At 38.5% G+C, this 22,231-nt stretch overlaps 1 protein-coding gene across 4 annotated transcripts in view; it reads left to right on the forward strand.

The window, feature by feature from the left end:
- Positions 1–22,231, forward strand: part of EPHA7 (EPH receptor A7) — a 198,407-nt gene that overhangs the window by 63,242 nt on the left and 112,934 nt on the right. For 3 of the 4 annotated variants that reach the window (XM_044427558.1, XM_044427566.1, XM_044427571.1), the window contains exons 4-5: positions 4,464–4,619; positions 5,437–5,772. In XM_044427558.1, coding sequence (XP_044283493.1) covers positions 4,464–4,619; positions 5,437–5,772 — 492 coding nt within the window. Of the gene's footprint in view, positions 1–4,463; positions 4,620–5,436; positions 5,773–19,659; positions 21,958–22,231 lie in introns of those variants that run through there. The other variant, XM_044427578.1, reaches the window with a different exon arrangement.

Here is a 22,231-nt window from a genome sequence, read left to right on the forward strand (position 1 = left end):
TCAGCACAAATGTTTAGAATCCAGGCACCATTCCCCTTAGGATGACTGTGTTTCTTGAACATACGTGAATACATTCTAGGACTGGGATTTTTGAGAGGTAAGAACAGTTGTTTTCAGGACACTAAATACATTGTTGTACCCTTTAGTTCTATCCAATGAAATACAGAGATATTGTTGTGAAATACTTTCCTAGCAAATGCCATGATTATTAGAACTAGTCACTTGAGCAGTTGATATATCACTGTTTCTTAGTTGTATTTTTGAACATGAAGAATGACTGGTCCTTGTCTTTGGGAGAGAATAAAGATATGTTCTCGTTGCATTTTACTTTCAGATCAGTAAAGGACCTCAGAACAGTCCATAAAATGAAAAAACCATGTCATAATTTCAGAGATACTTGTGCTATTATTCACTTGCAATTTTCTGAATTTACATAGAATATATCCTTGTATAATCCATGTAAACATTGTGTTTATTTTACCATTGGATTAAGCAACTAAATGAACACTACTTTTTCATACTCTGGTCTGAAGCAGATTTTTCTGTTTAAGATAGAGTGTAATTTCTCAGGCACTTCGTTCCTTAACAACATTTCATCTAGTGAGTAAGAGCAGCAAATGTTATCCATAGCCATTCAGAAGTAGTTCCTATTTTCTTCCACAGGAACTGCTTCAAAGGAAGTAATCCCGCTGCTTTAATGTGGAAGTCCTGTTGAAATAAGGACATCCTCAGCTCCTACAGAATTTGTGTTCCAGCTAACCAGTTCTGTGGTCCTTTTTTTCAGACAGTTCTGCAGAAATTCAGTGGCATTACTGAGGACTCTTGCCATAGCACTTTCAGCATAGAAATGTGAAAATATACCTTTTAGAGCCTAAGGATAGCATTGTAATTCAGATGAACACTTTTGACTCTAGACTCCTTTGTGACTTAACTTCAGAAACAATATTCCTCTCAGTCATTCAGTAGGGGAAAGAAGTCCCGAAATTAGCCCCCTCCCTTAGCAGAGCTTACCCCAAGTAGGCTCATATAGCTAATCAGTGCAATCCTGTGCATGTCAGTTCGGATGAAAGTCATATTAGAACCCCATTACAAGCTGCTGCAGTGTCTCCCTGGTGTGTTGCGCTACCTGAACCTCTGGCTAGCCTGCAGTATTAACAGCAACAGCAAGTTCCTGAAAGGCTGTCGCAAAAGGGATGGACAAGCTCTCTTCTTGTCCATTCCAGAGTGCAGGACACGGAATAATGAACTTAAGTTAAAAGCAGCCAGATTTAGACTAGACACCAGGAAGAATGTCTGCACTGTCAGAGCAGTATGACCATGGAGCCCATTGCCAACAGAACTTGCGGGCTTCTCCCTTTCTGCAGACATTCAGAAAGTGCCTGGACAGCCATCTGAATGGGATGGAGTAAGTTAGCATCCTGTAACGGCAGGGGTTTAGACCCAATGGCCTTCTGCCCCCCTTTGAAGCTACCTTTCTATGGTTCTACATCGCAGGGCTGTTCCAGCTGCTGTTTCAGCACAGAACTCTAAAACGTGCAATAGTTATATAACATGGAAAGATAATTTCAAGATTGCTGAACCTGCACTTGTTTTCCCATTGTAGAAAGAAAGGGAGCGTAAGTGGTGGTGGGGGGGTACATAAACACTTCGATTGAGGGGATTCTGTGTGGGGGGGGGTCTGTGTGTTTGTGTGTGCACTGATTCAGACTGGTAATACAAAACTTCGTGAAATGATGGGCACAGATATTTGTGTATTTATTTATTTAATGTGCAGCTCTTAAAAGCTGCCAAGGTGAATTTAAAACCTGTTATACATTAGTTAATGAAATCAATACAATCAAAATGTAACATAAAAATAAACAACACAGTAAAACAACTGTAATAAAACAGCTGTAGTGAAACAGGAGTAATCAAACAGATAATAAAACAGCAATAATAGTATTAATAGCTGCTCTTCTCTGTGTGATATATGCATTAATATTACCAATGTGGATTCCCTGTGTTCAGACATGCTCAAAGCACCAATTCAGGGAGGGCAGAAGGAAGGTATGACTGCTCTCAGATTCAGATGTACAAATTAGTGAATATGTAAAAACTAGAAGAGGTGTGTGTGTGTGTGTGTGTGTGTGTGTGCGCGCGCGCGTGCATCTGTCTTTTCTGTGCCCTGAGTGTAATGGCTAGCATTCATTTTGCTTGGCTGAAAAGCAGGAAACATACCTATGTTTACCCATACTCAAAATTGATGTTGCATTTGCCGGGTTGCTGTATGAATGTTGAAGCCCAGCACCTTTTGGGGAGTCATGGTTGAATGATTCCATAAGAAAAGAAGGCAGGAGTGTGGTTTTTTAGACATCTCATGTAAACATATATTCCTGCCTGGCTCCTGAAAAGCACGTCATCAGGCAAGGAGGCTGTAGCACAAGGACTCCTTTCCCAGTGGGGCTCCTCACTTGACTTTTCCTTTCCACTTTATAGGAACTATCTATCATGGTGATCCTGTTTTGAGTGTTGGAATTCACCACCATGAATTGTATGCATAAGGTCTCTATAGAGTTGAAAAGAAAGATGAGGAGCTGCAAAGGGTGGGACCTCCCAGTCCCTGCTGACATAGAACCACCCGCTGCTCTTGGACAGAGCCCATCCTTTACATACCATGCAGAAGGTCCCAGTTTTGGACCTTGGCATCTCCACGTAGGGTTGAAAGATTTCCTGCCTGAAACTCCGGAGAGCCACTGCCAGTCAGTGTCAGCAATATCGGATTGGATGGACCGATACTTCAGGAAGTTTTCTATATTCCCTGACTCTCTCTATACCTCCTGCTTTCTGTCTTCCTCTGTTATTTATATATGTATTTTATTGTCTACATATATATCCCTCCTTTTCCTTCTTAAGAAACTCAAGGCAGCTTACATGATCCTTCTTCTATTTTCTCCTCAAGACAATCCTGCGTGATAGCAAAAGTGTGCTGTTAACTTTTTGATGTTTTGTTTCATTTTTACTCAACATATTTTTCCTTGCATTTACACAGAGCATGCTATTATGGGGTAGCTATTAAGTGACATTGCCTGATCTATCTAGGATCAACAGAAATTGCTCCCTGATAGTGATGGTAGAGAATTAATGTCTGGATTTGTTACAGTGAATTTTAGCATAGAAGAGCGGTCTTCCATTTATCGTAGAAAAAAAAGCAAATTAACTAAAGTTCCAGATATAAAGTGCTGGATGTAGCACTTTTAGAATAGAGGAAAACACTGTCTAAACTAGATGGGAAACCCTAGATAAGAATGAGCTGATTGGCAAGAAATGTCAAAAGTGGGTTTGAATCAGAGACCAAAGCAACATTGCTACCATCTGGAATGTGATTGTTGCTTTGCCACACATTCCACATACATTTCCTATCATGATTGCATTTACTTATTTATTCACTCATTTTGATTTTTTTTTAGAAAGGAAAGAAATAAAAGGCAATGAGTTGAGGATAGACTATCAATATGTGGTTCTTTATGAAAGAATGGAGTATTTGTTGGTAGGATTTATTATTGTTTACCTAATGTCTTACAATTTACAATTAAGGAAAAAAGGGAAGAAAATAGAACCCTTGTTTCCTTCCTCTGAGCAAGAAAAATAAAGAAATAGAAAGTGTTGCAGCTGAAGGATCTGTACTGGCATTTTCTTCTTTGCCATGGAATTTATGCAGCTGCCACAAAAGGCTCTGCAGGGCCGACCACCTTCCTCAGGACCCTTCCAATAACCTGACAACTGAAGCTAAAGCTGATGGCAAGTCCATGCTTCTATTGACATAATGATATAATTTCAGCTGGTTAACACTGTTGAAGTTTTCTTTAGCCAAGCCAAAATACCATCTAAAGTTTAGTTACATAGATTTATCAAGCAGCCAATGTTTTCCAGGAAAAGTTCAGAACATAAAATAATAGTACTGTTATCACCCAAGCATAATGTGATGGCAATAGTTATGATAATCCGATCGAACAAGTAGAGGACCATGCCTTGTGTACTGACATTTGATGCTCCTTGTTACAGCAGCAATTAGTTCCTACCAAAAGTCCAGTTCTGTCCTCATACAGATGTATCCAGGATATGACGTCTGCCTAATAGCAATACCACTTTGCATTTTTATATGTCATTCAATGCACAAATCCTTCCCAGCACATTATTTCAGTAATCCTTACAGAAACCTGAACCCTAACGCTTGCAGAAGCTTTGTAAATTAAATTGCTATTATTACTCTGTATTATGATAAGGCAACAATTTGAACCGGAGACCTCCAGCTCATAGTTCATGTTCTTAAGTGCTACTTTTAATGGAGGAAAATAGTTCAATGTGTGAATGAATGGTAAAGTTCATTTTCATAATATTTATTCTATATTTTGTGCATACCTGAAAATGAGATACCCTAAAACTCAGGCGTGTTCAAAAACAGTATCTGTTTCATTCTCCCTCAGCCTGCGGCCGTGGATTCTATAAGTCGTCTTCGCAAGATTTACAGTGTTCCCGCTGTCCTATGCACAGTTTTTCAGACAGGGAAGGATCTTCGCGATGTGATTGTGAAGACAGCTACTACAGAGCACCTACTGATCCACCATATGTCGCATGTACAAGTGAGTTATTCACGAATATAATACAAAGGATGTTGTTTAGGCAGCCACAGCCATTCATACACAGAGTAGGAGTGCTTGCAAATGGAAGTTATGACTAAGTGGCAAAGTAAGCAGAAAATATGGAATTTACATACATCATTTCTGTTTTCCCCAGAATGACCAGGAGAATGTTCTGAGTAAATGCCTAGACAGTAACAAAGAAGGAATTAGAAAATGGTTCTCCTACGGTGACTTGCAGTAGCGCATGGCTAATGTGATACAGCAACAAATGAATAACGTGAAATGAAAAGTAACTTGCGTTAGAATGCAGTCTGATTGAAATGTAATGAGATCTGACTTAACATTCCATTTGTAACTAGACTAGCCTGTAAAGATTGGTGGTTCTTTTTGTAAGTCCTTTGAAGCCAAAGCTGTTCCCAAATACATCTGTAAATCACATCAAAACTGATTAAGGAATATCTGAATGCATTCTACTCCGTGTATTTTAGAGGACGACAAAACTTCAGCTGGAAAACTTCTGTGTGAGTCAGCTTCAGAGGTGCATTAAGTTATCCCTTTAATTGCACAGAAGAAAAGCTGCTAAAGCTAGGTGTAGTAAATACATAGAGAAAGGCTATCCTGTTTCCTTAATGGAAAATAAAAGCTTTTTGCCGAGTGTGTTCAGTAAGGCTTTCTGGTAACTCGTAGTAAATATAATGAAAAGGTTATGACTTGGCAAGCTTTTGCGTAGGTAATTAAACAATGAGCTAAATTTCCCCTGCTGATTTTTCTTTTAATCTCCACCCCACCCCATTTTTTCTGTTTATGTTTAACAAAGGACCTCCATCCGCACCACAGAACCTTATTTTCAATATTAACCAAACTACAGTGAGTTTGGAATGGAGCCCTCCTGCAGATAATGGAGGAAGAAACGACGTGACCTACAGGGTATTGTGCAAAAGATGCAGCTGGGAACAGGGCGAGTGCGTTCCCTGTGGGAGCAATGTTGGATATATGCCCCAGCAAACTGGATTAGCAGACAGCTATGTCACCATCATGGACCTGCTAGCTCACGCTAACTACACTTTTGAAGTTGAAGCTGTAAATGGTGTTTCTGACTTAAGCCGCTCCCAGAGGCTTTTTGCAGCTGTTACAGTTACAACTGGTCAAGCAGGTAAGTAGTTAAACTCTAGGATTTTGGAGTACATGAAAACAAAGATGTTGCAAACTATTTCTATCAACAGGCCAACATGGGACACAGTCCATCATGCATGCACGTAACAGCATTTGGAGTGTTCCCTTTCTGCAGCATTGACTCAGTGCAAGATTTTGGTGATGCTCGTGATACAGCATGGAGTGTGTCAGGCTGGGGGAAATTGCCCTGTAGGATGACACAGGATCATCCATGCCCACTGCAACTGTCTTCCTGCTAGATAGCTGGGGCCGAATTGCAGTGCCGGCACAAACGCACTGCGGTGCACAGCATAGGCCTGAGCATTACTTACTGTGTAAGATACACTGGCAATTTGCAGGCCCATTGATTTTCATGTGGGTTAAGGATATGTTTAAAACTCCCTTAAATGGACTTCAGTATACTTAACAATGGTTAGATTGTGCTGTATAAGCCCAGAGAGCTTTGGCTATGGGGTGGCGAAGGAAGGAAGGAAGGAAGGAAGGAAGGAAGGAAGGAAGGAAGGAAGGCAGACAGACACAGACAGACAGACAGACAGACACTAAAAATAACATTTTTAGATACTACTTTTGTTTGGGAATGTTTGATTTTGTTATGGTTTCTATTTGTCTCTTTGTTATAGTACCAAATCCTGTGGAATTTTCAAACTCTAAAATAAAATGTTCCTACCTGTTCACATTTAATTTGCAAACAGTTGGAACTGTTGGGAGTTACTTAATGCTTTCACTAGTCACATCTTTCTCCCACAATTATGCTTCCAACTTACTTAACATTTTGAGATATACAATGATGAGATTCAGTGAGAATGTGACAATTTGACTTTGTTTCTTATGTTTATGATAATCTGACATGTGAAATGTCAGAGAAAATAAAATCACATTTGCAGATCACCCAAGGGAGAAAATGTGTTTTAGTGATTTTGCATGTTGAGGTAGGATGGTTCTTTTTCAGGAATGCAAAACGATGAATTACTTGTTGATAAAATGATGGTCTGGCAAGTTTTGCTACATTTAGTTTTGTTGTATTGTACAAAAGCAGTGAGTACCTGCAACAGGAAACCTAAGATTTAAGCAAACTCCTAAAAAACTCTGAAGTAGTAAATGTTTACAAAGTTCACCTGAGTTAAAGACTGTGCAGAGGTTGTTTCCAAAAGGCTGATCATTAAGGAACTTTTGAAACTGGCACAGTATTTTTCAGTATATGAATAGGGCAGGTTCTACATATCGCTCAGCGAAGTTCTTTTTCTTCCTTGCTTCCCCATATCTTATCAGCCTTTGGTCTATCACATGCATATTTGAATATATCAGACAGAACCAGCTATAGGTATCCCATATACAGGTCACTATATATAGACCCAAATCGTCTTCTGCCCCATAACATCGTGTATGAAGAAATGGATTATACCCAGTGTTGTTAATACTCCTGTATTTTTGTATCACATTATATGAGTAATTAGAATGACTATTATTAGTGCAAATATTTATCTTGTAAGTGAAAATATTCATGATACTTCTGGCAGTAAATAGTTTATTTGCAGCTTAAACAGGTGTCATGGTCTTAGTTATACTTCTGTTTTTCTGATGCGTGAAAAGACAGGGAACAATGATGCATGTCATTACCTTACAGCTATTCCACACTTTGGGGGCAAAAAAGGCCTATTTCTTCTTATAGAGCCACATTTTCTAATTAAGAAAATTGGACAGGCATGTTCTTGGTGAGATGCGCCAACTTGTGCTTGCATACTGTCATTAGTGCTGTCCACTCAAAGACGAAAAACAGCGGTTTGCCACTGAAATGGACAGGCAAATTGCTGCTTTTTCCCTTTGTCTACCAAGTACTAATGATATTGCGCTAATGTAGCTTTATGTGAGCACAGTGCAATTAGTCCTGCTGCTGTGACAGCATAGGATATTGCACAATATTTATAAGTTGACTTTGTGCTCAAATAGACCCCATGGAAATGTACAACTTTAAAACAAAACAGTCAAATGGAGAATGCAGTAAACCATCCTTAAAAGTTCCACTGAGCAACGTAGGACTTTGAAACATATCACACTTAACAGGCAGCATTTGCAAGTGCTCCAAAGCTAGGCAGATGTGGAAGTGGTTCAGTTCTTTTACTGTGAGGTCCTGCTGGCATCCATGATCAGTATAATCTACGATTAAGCTTTCTGCTTAACCCAAAGATATAGATCCTTCAGGATGCTGGGTTAATTTTCTTCTCCATCTCAGAGAAACCTCACTGCAGTTCTTATTTCATATACTGTATCAATTGACTGTGGCTCTAATATCTGACCTAGGAATTTTCCCTCTATCTCCAGTGTTTGCATATATGCAGTGCAGTTTGTCAATGGTGAATAACAGGGTAACAAAGATTACAAAAAAGATAAGCCCCACTCCCACCCTGACACTGCAATTGAGTATATATTTTCATTAGGGCTTAGCTACTACATTGTGTAATACTCCTTCACTTCAAGTTTACACACATTTATTGTATTTAGTACACAAGCAAGAACCAGTGTCAGAAAAACAGGCAAGCTGGGCAGTGGAATAAAATATATTTTAGAACTAATAACAGTTTACCTGCAAACTGTACTGAAATTTCAAATAGGTAGCTGTCATGCATGAGAGAGAATGCTAAAAGATTAATTATTGTGTATAAAACAAGCTAAGCCAGAATGATTAATTTATTTAAAGACTTTTACAGAATCAAGGCAGTCAGGATATTTGTGTACACTTGCATAGGCATCACTTACCTACCCTTTCACATGGCACTTTCTGCAGGCTTAGCCACACCTAGGAGGTAAAGAATACAACTGAAAAACAGCTGGAAACAGCCAGTTCATTCTACAATTTTTCATCCTGCCCCCAGTATCATGATGGCTAATACCAATCTGGACGTTCAGAAGTCTCCCAACACATTCAGAGTATATCATGCTTCCCTTCTTTTTTCAAGGATTACAAATAAATACAGAACTACAAGGAAGAAATTACCAACTTTGTTAATAAGAAAGTATTTCATGGAAAAGTTCTAGCTGGCAAGAATTCCTTACCCAGACATAAGCTAAAGAGATTAAGATATTGAACATGCTTTCTAATTTTTCATACTTTAATTCAAGCTTTGAGAGTACACTACGAATTATCAATATCTTCCTTTCAGTAGAAAATATTAATTTAGTGTACTCCTTTGACAGACAAGAAGTCGGACTGTGCAGTGCTCACTCACTTCAGACATTTCTTTCACTCTAGCCCTAATTTAGAACACAAACAATGGAGCGCTCACTGTTTGCAGCTTCTTACTTGATTATATTTCCTACCCCTTAAAAGCTTTCAGCTCCTGTGGTCAACATCCTCTAAATCTGCCTTCCACAACCTGGTGCTCCCAGAAATGTTAGACTACAATTCCCATCACTCCAGCCAGCCTGGCAGAGCAGCAGCTTGCAAAAGTTTTCTCCAGAAGCAGAGCATCAGCTGCAGCTATAGTATTTTATTTCAGACACCAGCTAAACCGTAGACAGGACAAATCATGGTTTTCTAATTTACTTTATGCTTTAAGTTCTGATTCTGTTTTGCCAGCATGTCACAGATCATTAAGAAGTAGATAAGCTTCCTTAAGCATGGCTTAGGGTGAGTTTTTTCCCCCAAATTGACATCATGGTAATTAAATGGCTGGCAAATAGATGGCCAACATGGAGAGGTTTTATACATCCATGCTGTCAGGGCCTTAGACCACCATATGGTAAAAGTAATGTGACTACTCAGTGAAAAAAGCTAATCAAATGGATAGCATGATGCAGCAGATCTGTGGCATGTTCCTTGACACCAAGAAACAGTGTTGTAAAATACACAAACATTTCAGGAGAACCCTAAGTGTGATTGTCGACTGGTGGGGCAGTTGGCAGCTTCCAAAGTGTGTCACTGTCACTGTCTTGTTTCCATGAAACAAGCACGTGTAAAACATTGGGAATATTATTATTATTATTTTATTATTATTATAACATTTCTATGCCGCCCCTTGCCGAAACCTCGGGGCGGCTTACAACATGATAAAATACATTGAAATACAATAGTACATAATAAATTACTATTAAATATAAAAATACAAAAAATACATTGATTTACAAATACAAAATTAAAATTATCAGTATAAAATAAAAATATAGGAGGAGAAAGAGAAGGAAGAAGAAGTTGCCCAGGCCAGATCATATGTTTTAACAATTGAAATGATGTTTAAATAAAAAGGTCTTTACCTGGCGCCGAAAAACCAGTAACGACGGTGCCAGGTGGACCTCTTTGGGGAGTGAATTCCAGGGCCTTTCAACAGCTCCTCTTGCTGGGAACATGGAAGTTCACTGCTTTCTGCTGGTGGAACTGGGCTGTGGGGCAGATGGAATTCTTCCGCTGGTGGAGTTCCGCTTTGCCAGTCAGAGCCATCCTAACCACTCAGTCCAGGCAGCCCATGTGAAAGTTAGTATAGTTCTGCTTGACATGATGATGATTTTCTTTCTTTTCAATATTTGGTTGGTTTGTGCTGCAGGAAACTTTTCATACATTTCAGGAGACACAAAGTCATCATAACATAGCATAACATAGCATAGTCTACATAAGTGGGCAGTTTGGGGGAAATCAACTGTGGCTTATTTTCTGTGAAATCCAGAGGCATACCTTGCTAGCGTAGCATAGTAACAAATCCATGTCTTCACTGGTGTTGCTCAAAGAAATGCAGATATGAAGTAGTACCAGAAGTTTTGCTGCTGTTTATCTCCTCTCTGCCATGCTCAAGGCCAAAGCATAACATCCAGTAATTTCCTGTGTACAGGATTGTACAGTCCTTCTCATATATTGAGTCACATGACTGGAGGTTTTGTGAGGATTTCTCTCAGTCCAGTGTGGTTATCAAAACTATTTTTAGGTGCAAGTATAGGGTGCTAAGGAAAAGTACAACCACACCTTCATTCTTAAAGTCTGCTCTGGTTCTCAACTTCTCTACCTGTATCATGCCTGTGAAAGAGCATTGAATGTTTCTGTTAAATGTTTTTCTATATCTAAACATACATTTGACCCATGAATGCATTTTAAAAAAATAAATAAAAACACATATGAAAATGTGTTTCCTTTAAAGAATATAAAGTCTCAAAGCGTGAACATCATTGTGTTATTATGTAGCACAAAAGAGTTTTGTCAAATAATTGGTGGCCTCTGCAGCTAAGAGAAGAGGAAATATTTTAGGAGAAATTATGGATGACTATAATTGAGTAGAAAAGACTCCGGACTCAATAGAGAGTTTGCTTGCATTCTTTTATTTTATTTTTTTTAAAGTTTACTATGGGGAAAAAGAAAATGTTAGCCTTATTTGTAGCTTTGTAAGTGGGACTTCATGCAGTTCCCCTTTATTACTATAATTGTTCTGTATTACATGCAGAAACGGTTATTTTATGTAGTCAGACTTGTTGTGTTTAGATGTGAGTATGCTTCCGCTATCACAATAGGTGGCCATACTCTATAACGGATCACTTATTGTACAATGATCTTTTTCTGGGTTTGGTTCAGCATATTCATTCTTTGAGGCTGTACTGAAAAAAATAAAAATCATCGCCCAAAGATAGCATCAAATTATTCTGAGAAGAAGAGGAGGATCTATGAAGGATGTGCAACTCATTACTCCTGTTTTGTTCTGCCTCTATAACATCAAACCCCAAGGAGACAAAGAAGCCAAATAAGAAAAGGGAAAAATAAGGCCAAGTCATCTGGAGAACAGGAGAGCAGTTGGCAGGTTATTAAGATCAAATCCTTTGTCACTTTGGAGTAATATGTAGGAGTTGTATGTAACAGGATAATTGACACAGTGGGTTGCATTTCTACTGCTTCATAATATAATTAGTTTGTGTTGTGCTATAACTACAGTTGCAATTGGTATGTAACATTGCACAAGTTGTAGTGAAAGGTCATGACTATTTATTTGTTTTGTTACCCATACACCAAAAATTGAAAGAAACTTTTCAGAAGTGCAAATTATACATTATTTTAATTGTGATTTGAAGACCTCCTAAGAGAAACTTGGCACCTTCAGGTTGTATGTTGTTTTTCCAATTGCTATGGATTGAAGACATCTGCATGTGCATTTTAAAGGCTAGATCAGAACTTAACATATGTAGTCTGTGTAAACATTTCATTTTCTTCTTCTGCCTTATTGTATAGTTAAGAAGAAACTGAAACATGACTTTGATGTCAAAAACAAAAGAAAATTTGGCATTTTATATAGGGTGCCATGTTCCCCATCCCCTGTTCTCCAAGTATAGAGTTCTATTGAAGGTCTGCCAGTTTTTGGTTTCAAGGAGTCCTCTATTGGAAGAGCTGTAACTCCAAGCCTGGTTTGCAGATTATGAAATAAGTAGAATGGAGTCCTTGAAATTACACATCAACACTTGGACAGGAGACAGTAGGCACACAGGTGAACAGCCTGACCACATTTTTCCCTACTATGATACGATGTTTACAGTAATTATTTGGAAATACATCGACATATAAATTAGTACATGCAACAGATCTCTGTTGGTGATGCATTTCCCTATTTTGACCTTTTGTAAGTGGCCACCTTAATTTTAGGGTAAAATATTAAAGGAACTTTCATATTATTTCTGAATAAAAACAATTTATTCAGAGTGATTTTAAAATTTTATACAAAACAAAATAAGTTTGTTTTGTAAAGATGCTAGCAACCAACACCCAAAACCTACTTGTAATCAGTCATTGTGATACAGCGAGGGCAACAAGCCAACACAGAGAGATAGTCACATGTGGATCGCTCATTTTGCCACCATGTGTCCACTGCAACAGGGAATAAGGTGCATGTCCTCCTTTTGTAGCCAGGGGTTTGGGGTTGCATATGTACCACTGAGGGCCAGTTCTGTTAGCTCTGCAGAAGAGTCCATATATAAACATTCTAGAAAATTGCAGCATTTCAGGTAGGATTTTTGATGACTTGAAACATCAACATCCTAACTTTTTAAGGAAAGTGATTTTTTAAACGAAGAAAGCACTCAAAAGAGTTCTAAAATGAACTGCACTATTCTCTCATTGTTTCCCTTTCTGCATATTGTGAATGTCCTTCACAGCAGAAAGAAGCACATGGCATGCCAGAGTATCTGTGGTGTGAAATCTTTGATTTCAAAAAGCAACAGTAACAACATTATATAATTACTTAACCAGATTTTTACAATTATTCTTCATAGCATTAACCATTTCTATGCTTTAGAATACTAGAATTATATAAAAGTATTTCAGCACTGATGTACAGAGTATTCTTTGCTGAGTCTGTTCTGCAACTGCTTTATAGAAATAATTCATTGACTGGTTTACACTGGTATAGAGCAAATAAAGTTAATTGCCCCCTATGTCAGATTAATATGACAGGTACCTGACAAGATTTAGTAATTGGTTTTATGCCTCAGTTAAATTTAAATACAGTCACTGTCTTGTTTCCATGAAACAAGCATGTGTAAAACATAGGGAGTATGTTCCTTCCAATGATTATAGAAGCTATCATTTTAACATTTTAAGATGCAGCAAACTGGATAGCTATATTTTCCAGGCAAAGGTGTACGGATTAGGACCACATTTCCGAAAATACAGCTTTTCAAAATTGTATCTTCAAAGAATGTATCTGAACTGGAAGAGCTGGTACTGGAATTCTTAGCCGACACACGAAGGCTAGCAGGCACAGAGATAAGTCAAAATGCTGGTGAGAATCGGAATACATCTGCTTCTTTGGAAAACTCTGTTGAATGGGTGGTGTTAGATGGGGTGGACTTAACATTGTTAATTCCATCATATGGCACCAGATATTTATTCTAATTGGCTGACAACCTGAAGGTGGAACCAATTCCTTTTGGTTGGGAAGGGAGGAGAGGTACTGAGTTTGAGATCAACTTCTTATCGTTAAGCTTCATTTCCCTAATGACTAGAATAATAACCACTATTATAACTTTGCTAGTGTGTTTTCTAATGTCTGCTGAATACTTCTGTTTTGTATCACAAAGTCAGCCTAGGAGGCAAGTTTTAATACAATGAGGATTTTAGTTAGAAGCCTTTGTCCTTTTCTGCTTAGAAGGAAGGGTTGGAAATGACTGGTTCATGACAAAAAGTACTGTATGCTCTGTAAAGCAAAGAACAAATGTATATGATATAAGAATTGGCACATTTATCAGATTCAGTTTCTTTCAACATTTAATTTTTCAAATCCTTTTATCCTGATCTGTGAATTTGTTTTAAACTTTGCATGAAAATTCATACCCACTTTTCTGCACATTTCTCCCTGTTAACATATTTTTCTCTATGCAATCTTGCCTAACACCCATTTTTTCAAGCAATTTTATTAACATAATACAAGTTAAATGTTATTTTCACTAATATATGCATATACAGTGGTACCTCAGCTCACGAATGCCTCAGTTCATGACCAAATTGAGTCTCAAACAGAAATTTCATAAAAATTTTGCCGCAGGTCCCGAACACTGCATTGGGTGACAATTGCGAGTGCGCCCACCTTCCCTGCACGGGCATGATCATGGTCATGCTGGGGGGGGGGAGATAGCTGTGATTGTGCCCGTGTTCCCTGCCCGCCTCCCCCTGCACGTCCACGCCCGGCTCCCCCCCTGTGCCCACCTCCCCCCCTGCACCTGCAATTATACCCGACTTCCCCCACCCCCACACACGATCGCTAAGCGGGGGGAGATGGCCATGATCTTTGTTGTTCTTTGCCACTTTGCTTCAAATTTTTGTGAGTAAAAAAATTAGTTGCAGAACAGATTAACCTTATTTACATTGATCCTTATGGGGAAATTTGACTTGGCTCATGACCAATTTGGGTCACGCCCAGAGTCCTGGAACGTGAGCCAAGGTACCACTGTATGTGTGTACTTTGCCTAGTATACACATCTTAGACATTTGGTCTATTGCATTGCAAAATTCAGAGAAGTTTGACTTTTGAAGCATAACTTTTGGTTCATGCATTAGTTTGAAAGTGTGAAATCAGGTAAGTTTGCATTAAAATGTAAACTTAATTAATTGAAAATTTATTTAATTAAGTAATTTAAAATTAATTTCTCCTCCATCCATAATGGTATGAAAGAAGTGCTTCCCAAGTCATGTTCATCTCTCTTAGAAACCTTTGTCTTTTTTGCCTTCTCTACTGACTCACATGAATCAAGCACTTTTGAAAACTTTACTACTGAGAGCCTGCATGACTGCAAGAATGCTGGAAATCAGACTTCTATTATTTCTAATAATCATGGTACAAGGGAAAATTTTGAAGTAATGGCACAGTTTACTAATTACACAATCCCCACTTCTGGGTTTTGCTGTTACATATGCTTCCAATTACCAGAAGCTTTTCTTGATATTTTCTCGCACATAGTGATTGGCTGCTATTGTTACTATCACCACCACCATCCTCTAGTATTGCTTTATAGATAATTCCTAGTTGAACCAAATTTGCAATGTGCCAATCTTACAGAGGCAAAGTACACAAGTTAGCTGTGCTGTTTAATTTCTTTACCTTATTCTAGCCACAGAAATTGGCTGATTAGTTTGCTTTTGTGGGGAACTATGGAATTTAATATCTCGTACTATTAAATGGCCTTAACATTAATTTTTCATTAAATATATACAAAGTGCAACCGATGAGCAAATTAGGCATAGGCCTAAGCGTTGGAACAGTGGCCAGGGCAATGGTTCATGTGGTTTCTGTGATACAGTTTCTGAACTGGATACAGGAAAATCCTTCCAGGAATGGAAAGGCTCTTTCCTTTAGTGGAAAGCTTTCGACCCAGTGCAGCTGAACTTCCCTTTGTGTCCCCTGAAAAAGTGCTATGGTTGGTTGATGGCTGGTAGGAGAGTTGACACTGGTTGCTTCAGAGGGAGGAGGTCCAAGTGAAGTTCACCCTCTCCTTTCCACTAGCATTAGCATTTTGAGAAGAACTTCACTGGGGGACACTTTCATCTGGAATACACAGTCTAGATTCATCCCAGTGAAAGTGATTGAAATATTCATGCTAGTTGCAGGAATAATTCTACTTACAGTAAAAATACCAAAACTGAATTCTGTTATAACACAGTGCTGGTGTGTGTGTGTGTGTGTACTTATTTTAGGTGCAGATAAATACGTTTTGTGGAGTCTGAGCACTGTTAAAGTTTTTCAATTCAACTGATTTTCACCAAAGTGGACTTAACAATGAAATCAGTGTAACTTTAAAGCGGTTAACTTAGTCAAGATCATGTTCCTTACTTATAACACCATGTGTCTGTGCCTTTCTGTAAAAAAAGAAAGAAAAAGGCTTTTATTCAACACATCCTACCAGCTAAACATATTTACTTTTTACATAGTGAACTGGGTGTAAGAAGGATACAACACTGGTCTAGCAGCTGGCATTTCTTAGGCTTTAGCTGATTTGGGTACAGAAACCAGAGAGACAGCTACAGTTCTAGGACGTAGTGTACAAGTTTCTAATGGATATGAACGTAGTCCATAATTTCTAAAGTAGCTGCATTTTATTATTAACAAGAACAGATGCAGCCTTAGTTAAGCACAGATTTCAAGTGGAATGTTGAATCTCTCCTATTGAATCCCTCAATGTGAATTAGAGGTACTTAACTAGATCAGCGGAGAGTTTTCTCCATCGCTCCTTCAAAACACTCTTCTAGGGATTTGGAGAAGATTCTGACTCAATTGAGGAGTAGGAGTTTGAATATGCAGCTGAGTTGCCAAGGCCAGCAGATCCAGAGAGAAGCCAGGCAGCAGCTGAGTTACTCAGCCTCAGGCAGCAAGGGATCGAAACGTGAACCTGCTAATGAGGAGCCGGGGGATCGGCCAGCTCTGATCACAGGGTCTGGTGTCAGGGCACCCCAGCTGAGAAGTGGCAGGCACTCCCAGCAATTGGCCCTGGTGTGTCCTAGGGGTGTGGCGATTTGCCTTTGGAAGGAGATCAGGTATTCAGTTAAGAATTCACTTCCTGCAAGTAGGCGACACTTCCTAAATAGCTAGTATTTGAACTATGCTTGTTTCTTTTGTTATTAACTTCTGCAATACATGCCATCTGTACTTTCAAGTTAGTCCGATTGGCTTGAATTAACTTAATAAAGTTTTTAGTAAAAAAAAGCCATTGTCTGGGTTTTCTTGGAGGAAGGATAGAATTAAGGCTTTGGCAGATGAATTGTGTCCATTCTTCTTTCAATAAAAAAGTAGTTATTGTAACTTCATTGAACACACATTACTGCTTCTCATGGAAGGGATAGAAATTCATATGGAAAGGACATTCAAAAATAACTTTCTACATTTTGTGTGATTTTCATTCATGATGTAGTCCAATTAGTACAAGCCAGTTTTAATGTATATGATCCAGGCTGTGATCCTATACCAGCCTAAATCATATAGTGGCTTGAATGCTAAACTGGGACTTGGGAGATCTGGGTTCTAGGCCCCACTAAACCATGAAACTTACTGGATAAGTTGGAATTAGTTACAGTCAGCCTAACCCATTGCACAAAGTTGTTGTGAGTGTAAAAAAGAAGAGGAAGTCTGCCATGTAAGCCTCCTTAGATTTCCTACAAGAAGAAAAAGGCAGAATATCAATGTAATAACATAGGAAAGATATGTAAAATTTGTAAATGTAATAAATATATACAATAATATGTTTCTGGCCACTAGAAAAAGGGCCTTCACAGTGGTGACCCCTCAATTACAGACCAAGCTTCTCATTGAGGCCTACCTGGCACCAAATTATATCTTTCTGGTGCCAGGATAAGACTGTCTTCTATGACAGGGCATTTAATTTGATATTATGTTGGGGCATTATATCAACTGTGTAAAGGTCTTGTGACTTAATTTGTATAAGCAATTGCAGCTTTTTTACATTTGGTTTTAAATGTAGGTTTTAAATTCTGTATTGCATTTTCTGAATTTTTTATTGTTATTTTGTATTGCATTTTATCTGCTGTTGTGAACAGTTTAGAGGACTTTGGCTATTGCGTGGTATAGAAATATAATTAAATGTAATGTTGCTGGCACTGCTGCTGATGTACATACCTACCTGGGAATGTGACTCACTGAGCAATGGGTTGCACTTCTAAAGTGACTTTTGATAAGCTGCATTTCTGGAACAATAGCAAGGCAACATGGGAGAATTCTGCACTCAGTAATCTTTTGCTGGCTGCCCACATAACCCTCCTTTGCTGCCTCTCCTTTAATTCAGATAATGTGATACTGGCATGGGTAGACAATTGGCATAGTGCTAATCACTGTCTGTTGAACAACTGGTGTGATATGTCTTGAAAATAAATCCAAATAACAGAAACAGTTTATAATTCTTTGGGGGGCAAGCTTAGCATTAATACATTTTTAGCTCTAAGTTGCTGACTTAAAAAAAAAACAGAATCTGGTTGTAATAAGACAGCACAAAGAAGCTAATAACGGATAATATTTTCTGTAACCTTTTATAAATTCCTCAGGATTATTCTGTATCATTTAATAAACAGCTCCCAGCTGTTTTTAGATGAGCAAATGGGCCAGCACTGTAGTGACATTTACTTAGCAAGGGTGCAATCCTATGCAAGCGACAAGCTTGCTGTTGTGTTGCTCAGAGTGGTTTGTTTTCAGGATGACTTTTTGCGATGCCCCAATTCATCACGGGTTGTCAGGAACAGCCAGAGAGCCCGCTGACAAGAGCGGCGAACATCTCCTGTCACTCTTCATGTCTCATTCGTTTGTTCGTTAGTTTCATTTTTATATCGTCCACTAGCCAAGGCTCTCTGGGTGGTTAACAAAAGTTAAAATAAAAAGTTAAGCATGCAAAAAAGAGTAATTTAAAAGAACAAAACTATAATAGCAACCGTAATTGCTGTGATGCAGCATAGAAGCATGGCAGCAGTACAGAATCAAATGGAAAATATGAAAAAAAAGTTTAAAAGATAAACTTTTAAAATACTGAGAAGATAAAAAGGTCTTTATCTGGCACTGAAAAGAATACAAAGTAGGCACCAGACACACCTCTTTTCAGGAACTTCTTCCAAAACCAGGATGCTACCCTTCTCCCGATAGCCTTCCACCTCATTGGAAGGGGATTCTGGGAGATGGTCCTCCAAGGATGACCTAAGGGTCCAAGTAGGTACATATGGGAGTAGGCAGTCCTTCAGATAACCAGGCCCAAAGTCATTTAGGACTCTGAATGTTAGTTCTAGCATTTTGAATCTGGCCTGAACTTCAGCAAGCAGCCAGTGTAACTGGAAGAGGACTAGTGTAATGTGTTCTCATGAGCCACCAGCCATCTTATTCCTTCTCAGTGTCCTCTGTCCTGTTCTTCTAAAGTAAGAAGAGAGGACACCAGAGATTCCCTGAACATGTGCATGACCTTTTAAAAAGTACACGTTTTGCTTTTGTGCAGGAGTACCTATTCAAAAGTCCACAGCCATGAGTTCCTTCATTGCTCTCTGTAAAAGGCATCCTTTCTTCATTACATAAAACAAGCTACCTTTTCATTTCTGGCAACTTAAATTAGAATAGTAGAGCACAAAGCCAAAAAGCTACCTGGAAGGGCTTTTCAGCCTTGAAACACATACTTTGTTGGACGATGCTACAAAGCTTGTATTTTTAATGGTAATTTTGAGCCTGTATCATATTAATCACCTATTGACAAAGTCACAGACTATATCAATATGGTATACCTCTGCAGCAGGCAGTTCTCTCATTCCAAGAAAATTAAAAGACTGTGGGAAATTAGCTGATAGCTGTAAATTGTCAGTAGTATTTGGTATCCTGGGTTCCGTATTTAATGCTAACATAGTAAATGTTGATTATCTTATTTTTTGCTTCATTAGTGATGAATGAGAGCAAATTTGATGGAGACAAGCAGTCTGGTGGAATGATGCAGAGCCATCTATGAAAACATCTGTACAACTCCACTAGTGCAGTAAATTATTGCTACCAGCAAAAGACATTGATCCAAGAGGATCATTAACAGCTTTAGCCAACTGATCCAAGTAATAGGGTAAATGAAAGAACATGATCAAGATCTAAACTTTTAAAAGCTGTCAGTTTTAATTGCTAAATCATTGTCACTACTTTGTATCCATATGCTTCATTATGACTAAAATTCACTTTCTTCTATTGTAAGCAGAAAATAAATATCAAATCAGTGGTAACATCCACAGGGACAAAAATTATGTGACGACCCTTGCTAGGAGGTCAGCCACAAAGGAAGAGATAATTGCTGCAATGCAACAAAAATTAATATATAGTATGAGCAAGGAAGGATGATATATGTTCTCTGACAAAGTATGTGACAGAGATGTACATATAAACTAGTAGGTTCTTCTCTTGGAGAGGATAGAAGGACAGGAGAAGGAGATCTGTGCAAAACAATTAGCATGGCTTCAGAGTAAGCAATTCTTAATTATCCATAGCATGTCAACATGAGATAATCACTGTTTCTGTTTTAACCATTTTTTGTGCTTAACTGTAGTAGATGTGATGAGCATGTGTAAAGCAAGTTGTTTGGACTAAGTGTTGCATAATGGCACTCAAATTCATATAAATCATAAGAAAATAAGAAGAGTCAGGATGGATAAGCCCAAGGGCCTATTTAGTCCCTTCACATGGTGGGCGATCAGCTGCCTTTAGGAAAACCACAACTAGGACGTGAGTGCAAAGATAGTGGATATTCAAGATAATATATAGATACCATAATAATTTGCATGTTGACATAGGTTTTGGTTTCTGTTCTATATAGTTTTCATGTAGTGTGAAAAGAATAAACATGTGGTAACTGAGGGAAAATTCTAACAACTAAATCAATGTGTATATGGTTCAGGTACACTGTAACAATTCAATTAAATGGATTCTTGGGCTTAATAAAATATGGAACTTTTATATTGCCTCATTTCTATAAAGTTTATTGATTGATTTTATTTAACTTCTCTACTGCCCAATAGCTGAAGTTCTCAGAGTAGTCTATGAAAGTTCTTAAACAAGACCATAATACAATAAAACACCGTAGAATTTTCCATAATACATGTTTTTCAAAATAGTTTACATTTAAAAATTAACAACTAAAACTCTATGTAATGTGGATCTGTTGAAACACCAGACAGGAAACATCCATTAACCAGTAGATAACTTTAGACATTTTAACCTGGTTCTGAAAAGAAAAGCCTTTAAATGACCTTCAGGGGCAGTCCCATGGAGAGTGCCTTGCAGTAATCTAATTTAGAGATCACCAGAACTTAGATAACTGCAACAGGGTTAATCTTTTCCAAATAGGGGCATAGCTGGTCCACCAGTGCTAGAAGGTGCTCCATTCCACAGATGGCGCCTGAGCCTCAAGTAACAAGGAGAATGTCCAAGCTTTAAACCTGCTGCTTCAAGGGGGCACGCAACTCCATCTTCATGTGGAAGATGAAACCATCCTGTAGCAGCAGTCTTGTTTGGATTAAGCTCCAGTTTGTTAACCCTCCTGCACCTGTCATAGCAGACTCTGGCTTAGCACATCTACAGCCACACTCGATGGTGATGAAAAGGCAGTCTACTCCAAAATGGCAGATGATTCCATCCAGTGCTTTCATGTGGATGTTAAATATCATAGATGACAGAACAGACTCCTGAGGAACCCCATGCTGGAAAATCTATGGACCCAAGTAATATTCCCCAGGCAGTACCTTCTGAAGCCAGCCTCCAAGTAAAAGGAGAAGCACTCCAATACAGTACCCTTACTCCCAGCTCAGTCAGTCACCCCAGAAGGATATCATGGTTGATGGTACTGAAAGCCACCAAGAGATCCAGGAGTAGAAATAAGGTCACATTTTCCCTGTCTCTCTCTCTCTCGACACAGGCCATCATTCAAGGGTGGCTAAAGCTGTTTCTGTGCTGAAATTCTGCTTGGCGCCCAACTGAATTAGTCACATCCAAGAGTCCCTGGAACTGGTTCAGGAGCCTTGGCCAGGAAAGGAATATTTGCTAGCATCCTAAAGGCATTATGACCTTCCTGGTCCAAATATTTGGTGAAGACCAGCTCTTGCAAGTGGTCATTCATTCATTCATTCAAAACTTTTCTACCCTGTCCTTCCCGATAAAACATCTCAGGACAGCTGATTTAAAATTAAAATATTTAAAAATAATTAAAAGCAGTGATAATAATAAAATTACAATCTATAATAATAAATAATGGTAATACCATAATTAAAACAATAACAGAACAATAATTAACATTCAAGTCCAACAAAGCTAAAGAAAGAAAATGCAACTGGATCTTTAAAACATCTAAAATCCTTAATTCTTAAAATGAGGGTTGAATAAAAAGGTTTTTACCTGGTGCCGAAAAGAGTACCCTGGAACAACCAGACTTGTATAAGCCAGAAGGGGCAGGGATCCAGTGCAGAGGCAGGTTCAGCTCCC

The sequence above is a fragment of the Varanus komodoensis genome, unplaced genomic scaffold (genome assembly GCF_004798865.1).
Source record: "Varanus komodoensis strain SLA01 unplaced genomic scaffold, ASM479886v1 scaffold1, whole genome shotgun sequence".
Lineage (NCBI taxonomy): Eukaryota > Metazoa > Chordata > Lepidosauria > Squamata > Varanidae > Varanus > Varanus komodoensis.